The 25,095-nt window shown below is 35.7% G+C and overlaps 1 protein-coding gene across 2 annotated transcripts in view; it reads right to left on the minus strand.

The window, feature by feature from the left end:
* Window positions 1-25,095, minus strand: part of SPAG16 (sperm associated antigen 16) — a 557,305-nt gene that overhangs the window by 270,508 nt on the left and 261,702 nt on the right. For both annotated transcript variants that reach the window (XM_081143494.1, XM_081143495.1), the window contains exon 12: window positions 3,568-3,753. In XM_081143494.1, coding sequence (XP_080999620.1) covers window positions 3,568-3,753 — 186 coding nt within the window. The remainder of the gene's footprint in view (window positions 1-3,567; window positions 3,754-25,095) is intronic.

The raw sequence follows: 25,095 nt of genomic DNA on the forward strand, positions 1-25,095 counted from the left end.
TATCTTCTGATTCTCCTATCTTATTTTCATCACGTCATAGATTCATGTAGAATAAGACAATAATTAAATTATAGTTTGAGTACAGGATAACATTTTCTTCTATGTGTGTTGATTTTTTGGTTGTTTATCATTCATGCAAACAAACTGTCATTTGCCAAGCACTCTCTGCTTAGGATACAATAGTGTGGGTGTAAGTGTGGGTGTGTTTTAAGACTGATTTTTAAGGAATATATTTGAAAATTAAGCTAGAAATCAATTATTACAAATTGAAACATGTATATATTTCCACTTTATATAAATGATCATTCAGAAGATTATTGAAGTACTACTGTTAATTATTCATGGAAGTCTTACAGCGTGTGATGCATCCAGACTAAAAGTGCCACAGATATTGCTCTTATTAGCATTTAGCAAAAGTGGATCTTGAACTGGATTTTTTACATTAATTATAATTAATAGCTATCTAATTTTCTGGTGTGGAGCTAATTGGATGGTCCTGGTAGATGATGTCCTATTCAGGAACAGTTGAAGAGCTAGAGCCAGGGGCTCTAGGGAAGGGCAGAGCGTAAAAGAGAAAAATATGTTCTAATTCTTCTTACTTTGGTGAACAGAACAGTCTATCAATATCATTTTTCTTATTAAGAACTATGTGGCATCAAGATAAGAGTATATGACCCAGCACAGAACAGCTTCTACTACTAAAGTCTTACCAAAGCAAATAACCTCTCCCTTTAAGTCACTAAGCTGGTTCCAATAATCCAGGAAATTTTTGAATCAGACACTAGTTTTAGACATATCTACACAGCATTGACTCATGAGTAACAATAAATTACAGTTCAGTGCTTTGATTTAAACTCTGAAAGATGTATCAATAATCAATTTCTCCATTATCTGTCAAAATTTGTCTACTTCAAAATTAGTATAAGTTTTTGGTCTTTAATGATGAAAGTGAGCTCTTGACAGTCATGGGAATTTTGAAATGTAAAGCATTTTGGGCATCAATCAGTAGAAATTTTCATCTGTTATATCTATATCTACTGGGGATCAGCTGGAGGACAGCATTTGGATCAGGGTCATAAAGACAATGTGTCAAGTCAAAGTGTTTGATATCATTCTAAGAAGGGCAGAGTCTTTTGGGAATTCATTTCAAACCATAGCTTGGTTTAAACACTATGATTGAATAAGGCATTCGAAGATATGTTATATTTGAGAATGAGCCACAATCTTCTATTAGGCTCCTCATTTAAGCCAAAGGTGATAAAAATTAAAATTAGATACTAGTATTAAATTTTCAGTTATGTAAGATGATTAAGTCCTAGAGATATATGCTGTACAACATAGCACCTATAGTTAACAATACTGTATTTTATATTTAAAAATTTGCTAAGAGGTTAGATAAAGAGGGCAGGGAAAATTTTCGGAGGTGATAGATATATTTATGGCATAGACTGGTGATGATTTCATGAGTGCAGACTTTCCTCCAAACTCATCAAGTTGTCTACATTAAATATTTACAGCTTTTTGTATGTCAATCATATCTCAGTAAAGTATTTTTTTTTAATTCCATTAATCTATTATAAGAAATATTTATGAAATCTGGTCACATAATTAGAAACATAAAGTTAAGAATTATGTGTGATTGGTTATCCCAGATAACCAAATGGTACCCATTTGAAAATTAAAACATCTCAAATTGTCACTGTTTTAAGTCTAAAATGAATTATTCACAGCCATGTTTCCTCACACAGCATATTCCAACATTATTTACCTGAGTCTTTGTGGTGGATGATGCTCTTCACCCATTAATTACTGCCCTGTATCTGTCATAGTCTAGTTAGGACACAGAATTTGCACCCGTCGTTTTAACAGTAAGGATTTAATACATGCTTTTAAACTATATAAAGTTGTTAACTAGGTAACTAAAAAGAGAAAAAGAAAACATTAAGGTATTATGGGGAAAGCAACTGCAGAAAGGAGCTACTATCTGTAGGAACGAGTGAACAAAGGGAATAGGGTAAATTATTGAAACTTAGAGCGTTGGGAAGGGGGGCCTACAGAGCTGAAACTCAGCCCTCTGGGGGCGGGGGGAGGCACTTTTCTGCTGATATTGGTGTCCTGCAACTCAGAGGAGGGGTCATGCAGAGCTGGAAACTTGGGCCACTGAAAAGAGGGCACCTACTTGCCAAGGCTAATGTCTTTGATGATGCGCCTGTTTGTGCAAGTGTTGGAGAAACTGCCAGCTGGATTCGGCTGCTGTGATGAGAACGGCCTGCTGCTGCTGGGGTGAAGTATTGCTAGACCGATGCTCACTGGAACTGGAAGTCCAGGAGAAGTCCACAGAAAGGAGACAGGAAGGAGCAAGCCCCCTCTTCCTCCGCCAGCCCTGCAGTCTTCTACAAGTGACCCCTATTGCTAAAGCCTAACAGCACGTCAGCTGGCAAAGCAAAAACATGGTTTGCAAATTTCCAATTCCCAGCATCACCAGAACAGATATACAAGGGTGATTTTGGTCTTGAGAAAAAATAGCATAATACCTGGCACACGGCATTCGGAGACAATCAAATTACTCAAAGGACAGAGCACACACTTTCAATGAATCCTCCCAGAAAATCTGCTGACGTTTTGCAAGCACCTTACTTACCCCACTTCTAAATATATCACCCATGAGTCAAGGAAGAATGGAGAAAGTCTTTTCAAGGTTTACACATGACCTCAAAGCAACAGTGTCCACCTTTAAAATGAGTCCATTTTCCTCGTACAAAATAAATTAAATGGCTCAGTGACAACTGTTTACCTAAATTTTTAGGAATCCTTATGACTTATATATTTAGAATCTGGGCACTGTTCAATAATTAAGGTGATCGGAAGTCTGACGGATGATTTATAATACCTTAGCCAGCTGGAGCAATCATGATACTTGAGAGTAGCGCTTTATATCTTATTTGTATACGTAACAGAAAGTAGTAATCATCCAAACATATGAATCACATGTATTTTGACACTAAACGTAACAAGTTTGTTTTTCTCGAGTTAAAAGCAAAATGAAAAAACTTCTACATTCATATGATATTATATAGAACTTTACATATGATAAATTGCATTAATTCTTATAATTTTGAATTGCCAAGAAGCATTTAATTTGGAAACATATTTTATTAAAATTAAGCATAAAGCAAGTAATTATTTCTGCCATAGTTATGTCTATTAAATTGTTAGTTTGATAATACAGAGATAATAACCCTGTGAAAGAAAGAATTAACAACCTAACTCTTTAAAACAAGTATTTGTTTCTGTGTTGCTTAAAACAAACAGCCTTCCAATGAAGCAATTCTAATCTTATTACATAGGCTTGATCCCGACACCTACACTCCAAAAGGACTAATTATATCAACAAAGACTAATGGAGTTAGAAATGGATTTCACAGAGATTTTAAGTAGTTTTCTACAATTTTATCAGTTAACAGTTTTTTAGAAAATGCTTCTCAGTGGTAGCATTGAGGGGGAAAAAACATTACCAATGTATGTTTATCAACGTAGAGGATTAATAATGTTTAAAGTACTTCTTACCTGTTGATATCCCAGACTTTGCTGGTTGTATCCAATGAAGAAGACGCCACAAAATCACCACAGGAATGCCATGTGCAGGACCACACTGCATGTCTGTGTCCTTCAAAGGTCAAGATGCAGTCGCCTTTACACAGGTCCCATAATTTAACTGTAGTGTCACCACTTGATGTAGCCAACATGTTGCCTCTATGTGCAAAAACATAAAAAAGTAACTTGCTAAAAACTCAATTTACAATTAATTTTTTATAGATGTTTGTATTCTGTGAGTGCCTTGTGTGTGTATACATATTGTAATTTTACTTATAATGGCATATCTAAATGCCTAAATCTTATTATCTTAAGTCTACACAATTAGATGCTTCCTTATATTGTTTAGTAATTCAAGTTGATAAAATGGCACACTTTCTAGATTAATTCTATATTCTTCTAGATTCATTCATTAAATCAGTATTTTTTTAGTATGAGTTAGGTTCAGGGAGATGTGTTAGGCTCTGTGGATGATGTAGCCTCACAATGATGAAAGTTTAGACACAGGTGAAGACAATTTCAAAAACATAATACAAACCAGTAGATCAGCATTGCTCGTGTTTGTATTAATTATATTCTCCAGGAGTACAGTCTGGATGATGAAGAAAGAAGTGGCTCAGGAATGAGGGGGTGTTTGAGCTACATCTTGAGAGATGAAAGATTTGAAGTGTTGGGTGGTTGAGGATGAGTCATTGTATTTTCCATTTAGATCATTAGTAGATGTTAAAAAAAAAAAAAAAAAAAAAAGCTGTAACTTTCAAGTGGTGGGCGCACAAGCTAGTTTCAATAACATAAGCAGAAACATCCAGGGGTTGGTTTATTTGTTTTTGGTAAAATACCAACTGTAAGATTTCTGTTCCATCATCATCTTTGCAGTGTCCTGCATTGGATTATCTTGCTACGTGTTCTCTTAGTAACATCACTCACTGAATATAATAGAATGCTTATTGGGTCTCCTTCCTTGTGTTTTTGATGGAGAACTGTGTCTCCTCTCCCTGTTTCTACAGTATCAAGCGTTATGATAAATAAATGTTTGCAGAGTAAATATTTGAATGAATAAATGAATGAAGTTATGCTATAAAATGGCAATATCAAGACAAGTGTTTTGCTTGCTTGCTTTTTTGGGGGGGTAATGAGGAGGGTGCTTATTTTTGTGCTGAAAGATTTAAATGTTTATGTACAGAAGAAAAACAACAACTGTGGAGGGAGAGCTTAATAAAGCTGTTGCAGGAAGAGGTGAATTACAGAGCAAAGTCCTCATTAAAGTTATAAAAGGTTATCTATTTTATTTTTCAAATTAGCAGAGTTAAAAAAATTGCTGTATTACAGGTAGTCCTTTACTCATAGATAGAAATTAAAAACTGTCCTTTGCTTTGTAGCTGTTTTTTATTTTACATGCAGGGTAGAAAAAAAGTAGGTCTACAGTTGTTTGTATGGAAAATAATACAATAGTTAATAAGTAATAATACAAGAATAAACTGTTTAGCATACTGACAACTGTAAACCTACTTTTGCCATACACTGTCTACTTTTATGGTTTTTCATTTTTTATTTTTTTATTGAATTTATTGGGGTGACATTGGTTAATAAAATTACATAAGCCTCAATATTTTTCTGCTAAACATGGGTCTCTAAATTTAGAAAAAAATGTACTATAAAACAATACAATGGAAGATCAATAAAGACCAAAGTGGTTCGTTGAAGACTTATAAAATAAATAAATCTCTGTAAGGCTGGAAAAAAAGTCCCTCAAAATTACAATCTATTAAGCCAGATACTAAAGAGATTTTACAAAAGTATACTGTCATTATCTTTAATTGTTTTGTATCTTATGAACAATCTACAAATAAATCACATCAAATCTGTTTGGGTCAAGCAATTTATACTTTGCAACAGTAAACAATATGTATCAATTATATTTAGAAATACTTCATATATCCTGTAATTGCTTTATTTCATATTTTGCATGTTCTCTATGCAAATTATTGACATTTTCAGACTTTAGCACAGAAATGCAGAAGTATTAAGAGTTTGTTACTGCTGAAAATGACCAGTTTTCAGAATTAAATACAATATAGGTTCCAGATTTACTCTAATTGCCTGTTTTTAAAGAAATGTGCTAAAGTGTTTCAGGAGAGAGCAGTGGAGTAGAAAGACTCAGGCCTCTTGTGCCACAAAACAGGGAGTGGGTAGTGTAGAGGCGAGGAGGCCTCTCTGCCTCCTCGCCCTTCTGTCAGACAACCCAGGTGAGCTCGGCCAGACCACTCAGCACTTACATTTAACGTCTCTGAAATTCACTGTCTTGATTTGAGATAAAGGATAAGCTCTGCTCAATATAACTTAAAGCGCTGTGTTGAAGATCACGTAAGAACTTCTTACAACAGCACATGTAAGTTCTAGGTACTACTCAGATTTAAAATTATTTTTTTTTAAATTATCTTGTGATCTCTGGCTCAGTTTTAATATGGAGTTGATGATATCCATGTTTTCATGAAGAGTGGAACAGAATCATTACTCCCATTAGACTGTAGTCTCACCTACCCCTGCCTGACTACTCAACAGGACTGTCTGTCACAGTGTTCTCACTGAATTTTCTCAGTAGCCTCCTAACTGCTTCTGCCCTAATCCTTCTACAATCTTTTCTTCACTGCAGAAGCTTAAAGGGTTCATGCTGCTCCTCTGCTCAAAACCCGCCAATGGTTCATCTCCCTGAGTAAAAACTAAAGTCCTAATGACAATATAAGGTCCTACATGGCCTTCCTCCCACCTATCTCGCTAGCGCTCTGATCTTTTCTTCCACTCCTCCTGCCCCGCCCCGCCTCTACTCCGGCTACACAGAGCCTCTGTGTTGCTGTTCTTTCTTCCAGGAATGTTCTTTACCAGAAAAGTAATGAACTGGTTCTCTCCCCTTCTTCGGGACTTTACAGAAAGACACATCAGGTAGGCCTCCCGCAAATGCAATTTCTATTCTAGGCTTGTACTGAGTTATTGAACCTAATTATTTTGAGATCTATGCTTTGTTTAATCACAGTTATTCCCAGATTTTGGTAAATGATTCTCAAGTGGAAGTCTCAGTATAACACTTGTCTTTTTCACTTAGCTAAAGAATATTTCCAAGTCTAAATTGCCAAGTGTGGGACGTGCGTTCCTTCCAGAAGAAAGCTGCCCCCCAGCTGTGATGCTGCTGCTTCTCTACCTTCTTCCAACCTCTGATCCGACTCGGTGAAAACCTGGAATTTAGAATTTTCCAATGTACACTACTCTGACTTTCAGGAGTACGTGGTAACCAAAATACACAGGCGTGATGCAAAGTTCAAGTCTTAGGAGGATTGATATGACAAAATATTCAAGGTCAATAAAGGCAGGATACATATTTCATCTCCTGTAGCCAATGATTAAACATAGAATGAATTACTTTCTTAGCGGCTGCTTCTCTGACACTAAGAGTTGTTGCACAAAGCTGCAGTAAGACAGAAGTGCAGCGAAGGGGGCTGCTTTTCACAGGCTTGAGAAAGTTCCAAGTGATCCTGGAACAATATTTTCCAAATAACTATTCTACACTCTGCCTGGAAAGTGCAATTAGAAAAATTTTCCCTGTATGTTTAGGAAGGAGCATTCAATCTTAGGCTCAGATTTTTTTTTTTTTTTTCTATATTCCACATTTGCTAAAGCAACACTGTCTGAAAGCCTTATAATGGACTTAGCAGAATATTTATGTGGTTCCAGAACAAGCAGTGTTTCTGTTCCTGGTATTTTATAAGAAGTTTTTATAATTGGCAGCATTATAATGACAACTGGGATACATTTGAAACTAGCTTGGTAAAAGTAAATTGATGTATCACAGAATTCTAGAATCTCTAGGCTGGAAGAGCACTTGAATTCATCTAATCTAATCATACATCCCTCATTTTGATTCTTTATACTGATACACTGTCATTTCATTGCCCATTTCTCTACTCAGAACTTCTAATAACAAAACCCAGTTCATTTGGTTCTGAGTCGCTCTGTTAGAAAGTCTTCCTTTTGTTGAGGTTATTTTCTTCTTTATAAAACTTCCCCTAATCCTTGGCATCATTCAGAGTTCAAATTATCCCTCTTTTGTTCAGAAGCCTTTAGAGTAGAGGAGGAAAGCCATCATGTCTTAGAAATGACAATCTATTCATGTCCTTTATCACTCCTTTATGCTGCTTCCACTTTAGAGGTTCACAGGACCTAAGCATCTGCACATCCGCTCTACTGTGACTCATAGCTGGTCCATTTCTGTTGAACAGGGCACGTATTTCCATTACTATATTCCAATCTTGTAGCCTGTCTCTTTAAACCTTGGTAATAAACATAAGATCATATGTACTCCCACATATTAAAATATGAGACTCACTTTGCTTAGTTTCCACTCCCTGAGGCATTACCCTCTCTTATTCTTTCACTAATCGCCTCTTGTGTTTCATTTTCAAATTGTTATTTTCCTTCCCACAGCAGACCTGTTATTTCTAATGACCAGCTTGACAGTTAGGTTGAAGTTCTCTTGATAAGATCAGTTTGTTTCAGGACAAACAAAGCTGTTTCTAATATTCTGACCTAAGCTGTATTTCTACCCAGGAACCCAGATGAGCACTTCAGTCTATGAAGCCACTTTTCAGAAATCCAGACTCCATTTGCTTAAATCATGTGTAAAGCAAGCTGCTTACCTTTCCTGTCCCTCCATCCCTGCAAGTGCAGATAAGAGAAAGAGGTAATGGCAACGGCCCATGTATCCCCGAGTCTTCTAATTTCCTGCCATAGATCTCATAATCACTAAAATGCTTTGCTGGTCTTTCTAAGACTGTCATCTGTTCTACCATAAAATCAGTGGAGTGGAGAGAGGAACAATAATCTCAGCAGATTCTCATCACATTTCTAATAAACTCTAGAAAAACAACACAGATTTCACCTGAATTTGCCAAGTCTTCATAGATTAGATATCCATTACCAGGCTGTGCCATTCACCAAGGAATTCACAGAAGTCAGGGTAGGTATTAGTTTATGTTCCAACAATGTGAATTCTACACCTCAAGCTTTACAAGTATAACTAAATCGGATCCCTTATGTGTACTAAAATTAGTACTCAATAGTTTGTTTTTAATATGTTTTTACTGATTTCAGAGAGAGGAAGGGAGAGGGAAAGACAGAAACATCAGTGATGAGAGAGAATCATTGATCCACTGCCTCCTGCAAGCACCCTACTGGGGATCGAGACCACAGGCCAGGCATGTGCCCTGACCAGGAACCAAACTGTGACCTCCAGGTCCATGGGTTGACACTCAACCACCTAGCCACACTGGCCAGGCATCAATATCTCTTAACTGTTCTCGAAATAAGGTAAACTAGAGTATTAGCAGAAGTTAGAGCTCATGTTCTAGCAACATCATTGCCAGTTAAAGGCTCTGTGGCTTGCAGAGCAGTCTTTTTGGAGGTCAGTGTTCTGTCATAAAAGGAAGAAACGACACACTTTTCTACTGCGACTCTTCAGTGCGGATCAAACTAAGGGTGTTTGCTGAAGCATAACGCACAAAGCAGCTGTGGACACTAAGCAGTGAAATTTGTGTGCACTTATAATAATGGCCTTTAAAGCATTGCCACTGCATAGAGCATGCTGCTTTAAATAAATAAATATTTAAAAAATAAGTCAGTCTCTTCAAGGAATATTGCTAGATCAACTGGACATCCACATACCAAAATGAATCCAGACACAGATCTCACAGCCTTCACAAATATTAACTCAAGATGAACTTTCTGAGCTATATGTTCACGGAAAAAAATCCCTCCATCCTGTCCAAAAATGTTGACAAACACTACAACCTTCTAAGTTCAACATACTAAAATTTAACCAAAGGAAAAAATAGACAAGTAAAACAAAATGCTACTAAAACTTCATAAAAAGAGAAACATATTTGAATTATAAATGGTTGATTCAAATTGAAAATAATTCCACATGAAAAATGAGTAAACAGGTAATTAACAAAAGAGAAAATGTAACTTGTCTACACACAAAATAATGGTCAAGGAAATAATGAGAGAAATATAAATAAAAATAAAACAATCTTTTCTGTCTGCCAAAATAACAAATGAGAGTCATTTTAAATTATTATTCTTGATTAAATTGTTTCATTTTTTGTGAAGATATTGAGTTGGAAGGAAAACAATGGAAATGATTTTGAATACACTGCCTACTTTTGAGATTTCTGTTTTACAACAGACTGTTTTCTAATAACTAATTATGCTTTTTTTAGCTTCAACACATTTACTCACTTCCTTGGTGCAAATAAATAATTGGGAAACACAGGAAGATCACTGAAAGAAGAATGCCATTTACTAACACAATGATTCCTCTTTAACATGGTAGTTTTTCCATTTGAATTCACATTTCTGGCCCTGGCCCAGATGGCTGTTGGTCGGAGCCCTGTCCTGTGCATCCAAAGCTTGCGGGTCTGATTCCCGGGCAGGGCACAAACCTAGGCTGTGTGTTTGCTCCCCAGTCTGGGCACCTACGGGAGGCAACCAATGGATGTTTCTCTTTCTCTCTCTCTCCCCCCCCTTTCTCGCTCTAAAATCAATAAAAAACATACCCTCTGTTAAGGATTAAAAAAAAATACATTTCTATATTCAGGGTCTCCCTCAAACAACCTGTGAATATTTAACAATGCCACTGAAGTCATTCATTTAGAAATTTTCTTAAAAGTGTCCCTCTCACTAAACTTGCCAATATTTATAAGGCTTGAAACTGCTCAAGTGGCTTGAAGGATGCCAATTTATGGCTGATGTTGGTCTGCTGAACTTAAACTCAATTATGCTACTTTCAGGAAGACAATTACAAAGAAAATTAATGATCTCAATGCTTTCATATTACAATAATCTCATCGGCATATACCACCTATCACATATAACAGGACTCCAGGACAACTTCTTTTTTCAAATAATAGCGTAGGGATTTTTAATGTTTTTATATTCAGAGGACCTGAAATGCTTTACAGCCATGAAGTTTTACTTCTGGGTACAAAGTCTAAATACTTCACAGACTAGAAGCCTGCCATGAAAAGGTTTCTATGTTATCATTTTTCTCAAACTTTCAGGTTTGGTGGAGTACTTCCCATAAGTAGATGTCAAATGTTCCAAAAACCATTATGTTTTATGAGGCAACATTTTGTTCTCAGCACTACTGTCTGCCCTACCCGGAAAGATATTTAGTGGGGAAAAATATCTATTTCACTGCTCAAGGAAATAACATAACCATAAATATAAGTTTTCCTTGGTAGTTTAACATAATAACTACACGTCTGAATAATTCTTCTGAGGTTTTCTCAGAGTGATAAAATGTGCAGAGTAAATAGTTTACATGGGCGCTTAAGTATCTTTTCTATGGTACATCCTACACAGAGGTGATTTAAGTTGTTGTTTTATATGTAAAGTTAAAATGTTTTATTTATTTTTAGAGGTAATTTTAATTTATATTTTGGATGCAAGTGGTTTCTCTTTGAACAGTGCAATGCCCTGACATGGTAATTAAACTGCAAAATTGTTCAGTAATTGGAAATATTGCTTGGAGATTTTACAGTGAAAATACAGTTAAGGTATGGTCTTCTTTAAACCCCTTACAGTTCTTTATAAATATTTCATGGAACTTTAATTTTAATTAAGAACAAATGTTAAAAGCAGAAATATAGTATATATCATCGAAGGTCATTCATATAAATAGTATTTCAAAGTGGATTTAATTTTGTTCTGTACATGCAGAAATATGTTTTCCTCTTGTAAGAATGAAGAAAGAAAGTATTTCCCTCCAAATCTGCTTTCATAATCTCATCTAGTGAGCATCTCACTAGAATCATTAGGAATAAATAGCCCTACTCTCAGCAATTCTCTCTCTTGCCTGACTCTCAATCGTTGCCTTCCTTTAAACATAAGTTATTTAATTTTTAGATTTTATGGTTTATAGACTATTTGAATACATCTTAAAATGTTTGCCTGAAATGAACTATTTCCCTAATATAGAATTCAGAGCAAACCTTCTCTTTACATAATTTAGATAAATGCCAAAAATAATTTACATATACATATATGCATTCATATATTCATTATTCAATTTATATTTATTGTGTATATGTTAACTAAGAACTGTGAGTAAAAAATTATAAAATGCATACTATACATAATATAAAATAGGCATTAAATACTTATTTATTTGTCTAAATAACTAAGATTAAGATAATTCTCTTGTATAGCCAGTCATCAAAGAATAGCCTCAACTGAGTACAACTTTGAGCTAGTTTTTAATCTAATTTAACTTTTCTTATTATGACAATCACATAACAGCTCTTAAAAGCATGGAGAAATGGCCAAGTTGTGGATACTCCTAACTAAATATCTGAAAGCTCTAACATGTAACTGAGGGACAAATCAATAATATACTAGCAAATGTAATCCCTAAGACAAAATAATAAAATACTTCCATTAATATCTCACAAATAAATATATAATTACAGTACTAAAATTTAAATAATTGCCTTGAAGACATCTAAGTACATGGAAAAGACTTTGTTTAAAAACAGCACTCTCAGCAGGAGCTTTGGCAGAAAATAAAAGCACTGTTAAGTAACTCCCATGGAAAAATATAAAAATCATGGATTATCCTGAGTTTACCTAGTGGAAGAAATAGACAGACACACAAAATGGTAGGGCTCCAAGAAGCACATGACCATTTTCGCAAAGAAGTTTGCATTTCATGGAGCTTAAAATGACTGGAGAATCCCCATACTGTGTTGTTGCTTCAGAGAGACATAGCTCAAGACAAGTCATAGAACCTTGCTTTCAGCTTTGGTATCGATTAACCAGAAAATTTTATATAAGACAGAAAAATGGATGCTTGAAAAGTTCAACATTAAAAGGTAATAGTTGAGTGAAAGGTTTAAAGATTTTAGCTCAGGCACATGCTAATGCTGACAAGCACAGACTTGTGGTGTCTGCCGAGAGGAAACTATGTACAGTGAGAGAGAGCGTGATAGGCTGCTCAGAGCTTCTCGATGCAGCATCCTTTGGGGTTAGAGATGGGACAGGGAAGATGCTATGGTGGACCAAGGGTAGAACAGGCAGAAAAGGCTTATATGTTCTAAGCTTAAAGCATAATGGCAATTCCTAATAAGAAACAGAGCTGGTAGTTCTGCATTTTCTAAACATAGCTGGTAGCTCAAATCCTTATATTTTCTTAGCCGCCCTTAAGAGTCAGAAATGGAAACTGATTTATGTTAAAATACCATTTGGTGATCATGAAATTAGACAAACAGTGATGGGTTGTTTTAATATCTGATACACAGGTTCCTGACAAATTCTCACTTTTGGTTCCACTATTTCCACGAACAAGGTTTTTTTTTCTACTAACATATACGTTCTCCAGACAAGTTACAGTGAACTTGATACGGTTGCTTTATTTATACTGGCTTTTTTTTTTTACATTAATCACTTTCCAGGCAAACCTTTCCCAAATCTCCATCAGCAGATTCAAACTAATTGATTTATTTAAGTTAAAAGCCCTGAGTTTGGTTCCAAAAGGATTTGCTTTAGTCCAGTTGGTGGTGATTGTACTTTAACAAGATAATTCTGTTTATCTAGCAAGAGATTTCACGGAAATTCTCAAATGTGGGATGTACTGTGGTGATATTCTTAAGCCTTAAATAACATCTGAATATTAAAATTTCCCAAAGGAAAAAGAAATTATTTATATGTGCCTTTAAATAAATTCATGCTGCGTTCTTCAAAGTACAGAGTTTAGCAGAGGCTATCTATTCAATTCCATAAATATCAACTAACACCTTTACTGCACTAGCCATCAGAAGTTCAATATAATAGGCCACAACTTTCCCTTCTCTCAAGATCATCCCAATATAGAGAAAAAGCTAGTGATGTACTAAGTAAATGAAGCCTGTCACTTGAGAATATTGGCTCCCTTCTGGGGATTTCAGAGGCTTGGTCCATGATAATAGTAATATGCCTAATTGATCTCTCCAAAAACCGATCAGAAAATTATGGTGGGTTTTGAACATTACTCTAAGGAGCATCATTTTTTCTTTTCTCCATAAATAACATGGTGATAGAGTGGTTGCACTGGAGTGTAACATGATAAAGAGTGTTTGAAAAGAACAGATCAGTCAGGGCTGGACAGCATGGACTTGAGAGGCAGCGAAAAAGTGAGGCAGTTTGCATCATAATCCATCAATGAGATCATGATGTCTTAAAATAGCAAGCAGACCGTTAGCGTGATGACAAATATTTTTCAGTGCCACAGATGTTGGGAAAACAGAAGTAAACATTATTGTTCCTAGTCCTGCTATCCCAGAGTTCTCATTCCAATTAAGAAAACAGGTATTCTTTTTTAAAAAATCTCTTCCTTGATGAATGCTAATAAGAAGGCGATAGGTATAAAAGTGCATCTGGGAAATGTTCCTAATCTTGGAGGATCAGGGAAAGACGCCTTTAAAAGTGACTTTGAAAGCTCAGTGCTATAGACTGCAAGTTTGTATCTCCCCCCCGACCCTCCACCACAAATTCATATGTCAAAACTATAACCTCTAATGCGAATGTATTTGAGATGAGGCCTTTGGGAGTAACTAGATCATGAAGGTGGAGCCCTCTTGATGACATTAGTGCCTTTATCTGAAGAGACACTGGGCACCTTTCTTCTTCTCTGCTTTCCACCTTGAGGATGCAATGAAAAGATGACCACCTGCAAGCCAGGGCAAGAGCCCTCACCACACGCACTCCCCTCTGGCTCCGTAATCTGGGACTCCTCAGCCTCCCGAACGGTAAGAAATAAGTGTTTGTTGTTTGACCCAAACAATCTATGAAAATTAGTTATAGCAGAACCAAACTGACGACACTAGCCCTGAAGACAGATGGAGAGTTAATTGCATAAAGGGCAAAGGAAGGGGAGAATTTGAAGTGTATCCTCAGAATAGAATATGTAAAGGCCCTGAGGTGCTAGGTAAATATCATAACCAGTGTTCTGGAATTTTCTATAATGTCCAAGAGCCTCTAATATGCCGAATAATTGAAAAGACAGCTTCAGCTGAGCCAAGCAAATGTGGGCAGAATTCTCTTGCTAAGCATGTTTTCTCTTCTGTACAAATTATGAAGTTGTTAGAATTAAAATAATTTGTTAAATAAGTTTCTGATGTTTCTTTGAAGTCTGTTAAGTTCAGAGACACACAGTGTAACATCAGAGCATGGACTCCAATACTGAAATTCTGGAGAGGCAGAAAAGTATATGATTCAGACATGAGTTCTAAGGCATATGGCATTATGACAAGAAACAAGGCCAGCCGATAACCATGACGAAGATCAGCTTAGTAAGGGAAAGGGCTATTTAGCTCGGGAAGGGGAAGGGTGGAGGGGAAAAGTAAACATTTTAATCAAATCCAATACTTTGCTATTGATTTCTCTTTGCCAGACATACCTTACAGAATACTTATAATGCTTTTGACATTGAGATATTTGGCTAAAGCTATTGGATGAGTCAAGGTAAGAGCTGGGCCCCTGGTGTAATCTCTTATATTTCACTTATAACTGATTTATTCCTTTCTCCACAAAAATGCTCTCTTATTGATAAAATAAATGAAATTGAGAATCCCAGAGGGAATTTGATGTCCACTCACACAAAATAGGTTTATAAAGTGTGAGAAGCCAAGAAAAAGATTCAACTGTATGACAGCTTGGGTTTCTCCTTTTCAATTTTCTTTTTTTTCCCCCTTGTTTGTTGCAAAGTCAATATTAGTCAGGTTTTTTGTCCTTTTGTGCGTTAGCCAATTAGTTATCCTTGAAGCTTCAAATTACCAAAGCTATGTTCCTAATTTCAAACGAGGGTTTTGTTAGTTAAAATTTTTAATGTCATTTACTACCATTAAAGCTGTATCTGCTTGTAGTTGGAAACTTCCACACAACATCAAATCCATAAAGCTTTTTAAGGCAAACTCTGTACTAGAGTAGTTGGCATTTTCTTATTTGCTTCATTAACTTAGGAAAACTGTCAAAAATATCTTGACAAGCCTTAAAACTGTCTGTTGAATATGTTCAGTAAGGTTTCAGTTCAGGCTGAGATATCACAGCTTCCCAAATGTCTCAAATAATGTCCTGGTTAATACTGAATGTAACTACAGTAGGTCTCATTGAGTTTTGGGTCAATCAAAGACAGAACGTACACAGAGAAAAAGGAATTTATAGTCATAATAAAATAAAACTAGGCCCAGCTGGCCGTGACTCAGCAGTTGAGAGTCAGCCTATGACCCAGGAGATCGAGGTTCAATTCCCGGTCAGGGCACATGCCTGGGTTGTGGGCTTGATTCCCAGTCAGGGGCCTGCAGGAGGCCGCCGATCAATGACTCTCTCATCACTGATGTTTCTATTTCTCTCTCCCTCTCCCTTCCTCTCTCTGAAATCAATAAAGATATAAATAAATAAATAAATAAATAAATAAATAAATAAATAAATAAATAAATAAATAAAATTAGAATAATTCCTGATGAACACACATCAGAACATTTTCTTTAGTGCTAAATATGATGAGAAGGAAAGAAATGTAAGCTATAGGCCTTGGTTCTTGTACATTTGGTTTTAGTCTGGAGTCTGTATTTAGTATTCAGATCCCAAGAATGTTGTTAGCACTTGAAGGACCTCATTGCTCAGAGCCCAGTCCTTTTTGTTTTATTTTTAAGACCCAGAATAAAAAAATAAAAAGTTTCAGAGTTAAATCAGTGTGAGAGCAAGAACTAGGGTCATTCCTTAATTCACTGCAGCCACTCTTCTGAAACCTCTCATTGTGTTCATTAAATACTTCTAGTTGTCAAATGCAATAGACATATTCATTCCATGTTTCATTCACACTTTAGTGGCGTTAACCTTGACATTTAGCCCTCCTTTATGCATCGCTTCTCTCCTAGCTTCCTCCTTTCCAGTCTGTCCTGGCTCATCTCCTACTCTTAAACTCTTTTACTCACTTCTCATATTCTGTTTCAATGAGTTCATCAATTCCTAGTCAGACCCTCCTAAATGTAGGGCTCCTGTATAATTTGTCACTCAAATTGAAACAATTTTTACAGTAAGAAGGGGATGCTATTTATTAATAGTTCTATAAGGGTAATAGGAATAACCTGAGACTTTTCTGGGCAAACCTAGATGCATGGTCATCCCATCCGTATGAAATGATAGAATGCAAAAATATTTTTCATTCTCTACCTCCTCCTGTATCCAAGCCCTTGACCCTGCCACTTTGTAGTCTCAACCCTCTCTCACTCTGGGCTTTGGCCAATAGAATGAGAAGGAAATAAGGTCGTTCCAGTTCAAGTCTAGTCGTCAAGAGAATGTGCACCCTTCTGCTGGTTCTCTTGCACAGATGTTCTTGCTTGTCTTTGCACCTGAGCTCCTCTGAGAACACAGAGCCTAACCTGTGGGAGGGATGTGAGAAGCATGCAGAGCATGTGGGAGATTTTGAAAGCATGCCAGTTGACACCACCAGAAGCTGAGTTCTCCAGCTGACTAGGCCTGAAAACAGATATATGAAAGCCCAGCTGAGATCAGATCTTCCCAGATAAGCCCGATTTTTACTACTAACCCAGAAAATCATGAGTTGAGTAAACAATTCTGATATTAAGCTAAAAATATTTGAGGTGGTTTATTATGCAATGTTATTGTGGCAGTAGATAACTCATACACTAGCTCCGAGCTCTCTCTTGAGACCCATATTCACATACTAAATATCTTTACCTGAATCACCTACAGGCATTCAGAATTCCACAATAAAGTTATAGAATTTCCCACAAATGTTTCCTTTATCTATATATTCCTTAATCTCAGAAATCCAATTTTTCCAAGTTAAAAATCTAGGACCATATTAAATTCTCTCTCCCAATTTCAATAGGAGAGCTATTCCTATGGAGTCTATTTCTTATATATCTTTATAAATCATTGTTTCCTTCTGTCACCAATCACTGGGCCCTGACTGGACCTTCTCAATCAGGGCTCTTGCAAGAGAACTCCTAATGTTCTAATGTACCCACTGAATGTGATACATTAAATATCTCCTATACATCCAAAATTGGAGAATTATAAAAGTGTTCACCCAAATAATTTTATATAGGGTTTAATTCCCTTGAAGAACCCAGGTATAAGGCAGCCTTGCTCATTTTTGAGGGCACCTTGTGATGTTCTACATGGCTTTTCCACCTTGATAAGCCTTGCCATCCTCTAATCAATCCTCCCTAAGTTATGATGTGCTCTAGCCTTTGTCACTGTTTTTCATCTGTGAGTGAATTGTATACAAGAAAAGTGAGATCCTCTCTGACAAGGATATTAACAAAATTTAAAAAATGGTATGTTTATTATATTACTAATACCTTTATATTGCTTACCTCATTATGTATCAGTAATAATACTTAAGTATGAAAACTTGCTGTCTTTATCTCTCTCTCACTGACTGTGCTGAGCATTTGATATTGTCTTTGAAGAGAGTTGAAAATAAATGGAATGGCCATGCCATAAGCTAGTTTGCCCAATGGATGTGGCCCTCAAGTACATTTACATCAAAGCACATGGTGGGCCCAGAATGACAACTCTTGACCTGAGGGCTTGGTGTTGTCTGTCAAGGTGTTGCATCCTCTCAATCAGGATGCTTTTGCATATATTACGATGCCTTTCCAAGATAAGAATTGTGAGCTCTACTGATATTTGTGCCGCAATAAAATTTTCTAAAAACTGTAGTAACTTGCCAAGTAACTGTGGGATTTAATCAGGCCATCAATCAGCAAGGTTAGGTCATACAAGCTAATATTTCTTTGGAGCTTAGATACAGTTGAATGATCTTTGGTTCAACTAGAGGCAAAATATTAGTTCCTCATGACATTTAACAGTTCCTGGAGTCATTATTTTGACAGCATCTGTTTGACCTGGGAAACTTCTTGCCTACAGAAATAGGCTTAGGGCAAAATTTGCTTACATAAAAACTCAAGAATAAAAATGACCTTAAAGGTCAATTTTAATCATCTATTAAAAATAAGTATGGGCCTCTGAGTAAGATGATGACACGGACCCAGGCTTCTAACTTCCCCCACCCAGGGTTTATAAGAATGACCAGGAAAAGATGAAAACAACGAACAGCATGCTCTAAGCCTGAAAACTACAAAACTTGTCATTAAGTGCCAAAGATTTCAAGGAACGTCTGCTAAATATACTGTACACCAAATTGGTTGCAAGAATCACAAAGGCCTTACTTGCAGTTTCCCTTCTATGAAAGAACAGTAGCACTAAGCAGTATTCAGAAAAAGAGCCTGGAAACCCCACTATTACCTCCTTAGAGAAGAGAGGGAAATTCATGAGATGAGTTGTCCCAGTACACAGAGGGTCATAGCAGCAAGGGGTGTTTTTCTGGAACAAGTGTCCAAAATGTAAGCAGAATACCCAGGGGGAGATCCTTCTAGATTTGAATGGGTCACAAAACCTCAGAAGCAGGCCTTACAGTTGGGTAAAGGGTTGAAAGAATTGGAAGGCTCACTAAGCCTTCAGGTTCCTTTCTGAAGGGGTCTATGAAATAAGTGGAAATCAGCACACTTAGACCGGTTTCCAATCACACTATTTCTTCTTCATCTCAGTTTTTCCTAGAACCATAAGATCTTTGAAATGGTGCTAAAAGTCAGGAGAAGGGGACAGTTTCAAAGAATCAGAGGAAATAGCTCCCTTTGAAATCTATTCACCAACAGAGGAAGGAGAGAAAAATTAGAAAACTACTGAGTCATATTTCCAAAAGGGTCAACATGACTCAGCATCAAACAACTTAGCTTGAATGAAGTTACAGTAAGCAGGAAAACATGAGATGGGGAGAGGGGTTATAAAGATGGGATGCAGGATGACCAACCCCACCCACAGAAGGCACTTTAAACTATAAATAATTTTGTTATATGTTGAATATGTACTTTGTTAAGTTGAAAGTACCAGCTATATGTGTGTTCAAATGTTTTCAGCTAATTCAACAAGTACCACTGTGGCTCGCCCATACTGCCTTAGGCAGTTGCAATTTTAAACACTTGTTCTTAATTGTTTGCTACAAATGTTCTAGCAAATAGTCCATTTAGGCAGAACAAGCCCTGACTCAGGTCAAATAGAAACGAGCCCTGCAAGTGGGAATTTCCAAGGGGCTTCCAGAAAGTTCAAATAGTCACATCTCTCTGAGAATGGGCTTTGCAGGGATCTGGAAACCTGTGCTGACTCTACTCCTGATACTGATCTGCACAGCTACCATGACTTCGAGGCAGCTGGTTTACAAGGCTGCTGCAGAGTTGAGGAAGGGGGCTGGGAAAGAGACAAGTTAAAACATGAAAAACTTCACTTCTTACTCATATTCAGCAATTTTTCTGAAATAAATGCTCTTTGGATTGATGCAGGCTGTTGGCTAAGATCTAGAGCTCTGAAAAAGTTGATTTTGGCAATTTTTGAAGGCCTTATTCTGTCAGCCTGGAAGTGCTTCTCCTTATGACTAAAATTTAATCTCTTTAAAATATTATTCAGGGAAGATTTTAAACTTTAGGGGGCTTTTTTGCCAAATGAAAGGCTTCCAGTAGGTTTGGGTTCCTTTGGTAAAGTGAACTCTGCAGTAACAAGTGGTGTGGATGAGTATGTATATATGTGAGTGTATGTGAGCACTACACCCTTATGATGACATGATACCTACCAGGAGTATGAGAGGAAGTGGCCACATTCCTGGTCTAGCATCTTCAATTCTGTTCATTTGAATTAAAGAAGTATTTATTGATTCCCTATAATGTTTCAATTGCTCTGCTGTGTCACGAGAACACAAAGATGAGTAAGACACAGACCCTGCCCTTAACACATTTATAGTATTTCTCAGATATGTTTTTTCTTACTAGGCTAATAGATGTGGAGACAGTATTGGTTTCAGAGCAAACCACATCTGGGCTAGAATCCGCCCAAAAATATCAACAATGCTACTCTTAGCAAGTGGTTGCTCTGAGCTCATGACTGCTAATGATTTACATAGATTTTTCCCATGCAGGCATCATGAAAACCTTACGAGATAGGTTATTCCCATTTTACAATGAGCAACTGAGATGCTCAGAGGTTCCATAAAATGACAGAGCTGCTGCTTTGTCATATCCACACTTGAAAAGAATTCTGACTTTAGAAGTTGCTTCTCATGTATAACCAGAGCCTGTCACTTGCCTAAGGAGGACCCTTGGGCAGTCTCTCCGAGTTTCACTGAGCTATGAGACTATGGAAAATATTTTCCTAACACTTTTCTCTGTAGTGATCATGTATTACTTTTAGAATTAGACAGGAAATATATTTAAAGAAGTACGCTGTTACTTTCCATGCTCAGCCCCTTCCCTTGAAAGTGATAAACTATACTAAGAACAGAAGCACAACATACACCTCTTCAAGAAATATAAAGTAGAATGTTATTATTTAGCAAGTGTATCTAAAAGCTATCTTGGTAAAGATCTACTGAGGGTTTCAGATTATGAAAACATCTACCTCTGAAACTCAGGAAGAAACAGGACATCACAAGCTTTGGGAAATGGTACATCAACCTCTTCATTATGTGTTGAAATCTGAACTCTTGACTTTATGTTTGTAGCAAATAGAAGGGTTATCCATGCTTCTGGTTTGTTTTTTTCTTAAATAATTAAATGATATACTTGCCAAGGAGCTTTCATACTGTGGTTCTGGGCATTATATAAATACATAAATAGGTAGCTTGTACAGGGAAGGGAGAGTATGAGGGACTTGGGAGAGGCCTATTTATTCACAATTCATAAATCCATTTATAAGGGTGATTTATGTTTAACAGGATGCTGTTAGCTCTACTTCTGCCTCAGGTAGTGAACTCAGAGGAAAAATGAATGCACTGTAAAATTGTTTAAACCACTAATCCCAACTTCTTTCATTTCGTAGAGATATCTGGGAAGATACATACTGTTTCACATAATAAGCTGTGGTCACACAGAAAAAAATGCAACTCTAAGTGTCATAAAAATTGACATTATATTTACATTCAAAACCATGCTATTGTCATTGAGCATTTACTTGGTTTGGGTAAAGACCAAATAATACATGATTAAGTTAGTGTAGTATGTTTTTATTGATCTATTAATATTAACCTGGAGACTAATATGTAACTAGTCTAAATGGACCAACAATAATAAAACATGCCTTGGACAATGGAGGTCAATTGCTATATGCCTTAGATTCTTCAAAACCCAGAATCAAATGAAAAAGCTATTTTAAAAAGTATTTTTGGTGTTTCTGGACAAAATGTTTTCCTTCTAAAACATAATCTAAATTATATACATATATATATATAATTGGTATAATTTTTAAAGAAATATCTATGTTTTTATGGGCTATGAACACATAGGTAACATAGTTCTTTTCACAGTAATTATACCTCTTTTTCCATGTTTAACTTGGTAAGAACTGGAGACATGATGTTACCAATGAATGTTTCATGGATAGTATTCTTCTAATGGAGCTTGGAATAATCAAGGCATCACAATGGGCTCTTTCCCTTTTTAGCCCATTGCACTTAAGGCTACCAGTTTTATAGCAATTTTTGAGCTATCTCTAAGTTCTCAAAGTTCCTATGGATGAACAAAAAGAAAATAGTGGGTGACATTTATTGCCCGGAAAAATTACTTGTGCTTTTCATATATCATAGCATTTAGCCTTCACAATCGACCTTCAGAGTAGGTGTCCTTATTACACTCATTTCACAGATGAGAAAACTGACAGGTCTAGCAGAAGTAAAGCCAGGATTCTAACAAGGGAACCTGAAGCTCTGACTACACGTGTTAACTGTTTAGATATCTCCCCCTTGCACTGGAGTGTGCTTCAGGTTCCTTCTTTTTAGCATTGTGCATTTCGCTCTTTTAACGGTGCAAAGCTAGTGCCAATGCATGTCCTCTGCATTGTTCCACTCATTCATCACATTCAGTGGCTAATGGATAACTTTCAACAGCTAGTTCAGTCTACTGAGTAAATGCACAGGGTGCCCCACCCTACCATTGTATGAACACCCTCTACTGGTAAGTATTCAGTAGTAGCCAGTTCCACAGTGATTGAGTTACCCACGTTATTCCTAAAAAGTGTCTCGATTCATAAATCCTACTAAGGTACAGACAAACTTAGATACAAACCTGTAAGCACGCGTTTCTCTTTTGACCCATCTAACTCCACCCAGAGTCTACTTTCACCTACCAGGTCTGCTTAGTTCCCAATTCTACCAAAATTCATGCTTCTTGTCAATTTCAAAACATGCGGCTTAACAACCCCATTTTAAAGTAACTTTCAATATCTATCTGTTAATATAATTTATATTATGGTATCTTCATAATTAGGTCACTTATATATCCCATGCTTTTCAAGTGCAAATTTACTTGATCATTGTAAATTGCCTTTAAACATACAACTGTAATATTTTCTAAATCCCTTTAAAGACTTTTGCATCTATTATTGTGAAATGAGACTACAGCTGTGGTGGGGGTATTACATTTGTTTCATTTACATTTTCTACATTCTTTTAAAAAGTTTTGCACTATATTGTGAAATGCGACTACAGCTGTGGTAGGGGTATTACATTTGTTTAGTTTAGAATTATGTTTATGCTATATTTGTAAAACAAGAACTAAAAATTCCTTTTTATTTTTCTTTTCCCCTGAAAATTCAATAAACCTAAAAATTGAACGATTTTTTTAAAATAAAATTTTTAAAACTCAGCCATATATCTGCTCAAGATGGGAATGCGAGGTAGAAATTCCAAAACTCAGTTTTTCCCAATGTTAATAATTTATTCTGGATTTGTGTTTCATCTTGATTCAATATCAGAATATTTATTTTTACAGAAATCTATTATTTTATGAAAAATTCCAATATATATATTTTTTAGTCTTTGTGTATGTGGCTTTAACTCATTTCAAATTGCTAATGTTTATATTTATGTTTCTCACTTTTATTTTTTGAGAAGTTTTTTGAGGTATCTACTTATTTTATTGTAATTTCTTGTTTTATTATTTTTCCTCTCAAATAAATTTTGGATTAATATATATTTAATATATTTATTCTAATTTATTCATTTATAGCTTTTATTTATTCATTCTTTTGTTTTTTGTACTTCATTGACCATTTGTACTTTTCAATTTGAATTCACAATTCACTTATTTTTATTTTTTGTTTAATAATACAGCATTTAAATCTATGAATTTTACTCTGAATACAGCTTTGGTTACATCTTAAGTTTGATAAATATTGTGGTTGTTATTGTTTACCAACTAGGTAACAACAGTTTATAGTTCCTCTTTGACCAATATTCATTTATTCGCTTTTTAATAATTCATATTTTATTATATTTTATTAATTGATACGTCATTTTCTTTTATTATGACTCTTGTTCACAAATATTAGTTTATGTAATTGCTGTTATGAAGAATTCATTTATGCTAAATTTTTGGTGTGAGATTTATACATTTTTTTAAAAATCTAACAATGAGTGATTTAAAAGAATTTGTATTCTCTCTTTATAAAGTACAAAATCCAACACATATACTATTAAGGACACTTACTAGTTTATTAATCCCTCTAACTCCATTGTAATTTTGTTGATTTGACAGATTAAAAACTGAGAAAGACAATTTGAAATCTTTGATGACCATGGCTTTGTCAGAATCTTCTTGTACATATTTTTAAGATCTCTTATTCTATATAATTTAACATTATATTGTCTAAATCCTTGGTGGATAGTTATCCTATCAGTTTAGTTTTTACCTGCCAGTCTTCTTTTTCCAAAATTAATATTATGATGAGTGTTGTATTTGTTGTTCATGTCCTAAGGATGTCTCGTAGGCCAAGGGAAACAGGACAAGGAAGACTGATTCAGGTCAGTCAAGGTGTACCATAGTCATATCAAGTAGGATTGACCCCCCCAAAGAGAAGTCTGGGTTATGTCATTGTGGCAGAAGAGAAAATGGCTCTAATGTCATAGTAATCAAGAATGCATACAATTGAAAGTTATAGAAAACACTCAACTAGGAGCAATTACAATTCAAAATAAAATAAAGAAAATGTATAATTTTATTTTTCATTGTGAAGAGCAGATGTCAGTATGCAGTGTGTCTACTCTGGGCCTCTTCCAAGAGGGCAGAACCAAGCAGATCGCAAAGATGGGCTCAAGGGAAAGCTGTCATTGCATTCATTAGCTAAAGAAATAACTACAAATTAAAGTATCATATTTGAATCAAATTCATTTTGTTTGATTTTTAAATTATAGAAAAAACATGTAGAGAAATAGAAAAAAATTATATCTTCACAAATAAATTATTTTTTTACTGACTAAATTACTTAAGCCAAAAAAAAGTCAAATGACACAAATATAACTTTTAGAAAGCATGAATTTCGGCAACTTTTAAGACATAAGCATTG

The sequence above is a fragment of the Miniopterus schreibersii genome (genome assembly GCF_964146895.1).
Source record: "Miniopterus schreibersii genome assembly, chromosome: 7".
NCBI classification, from domain to species: domain Eukaryota; kingdom Metazoa; phylum Chordata; class Mammalia; order Chiroptera; family Miniopteridae; genus Miniopterus; species Miniopterus schreibersii.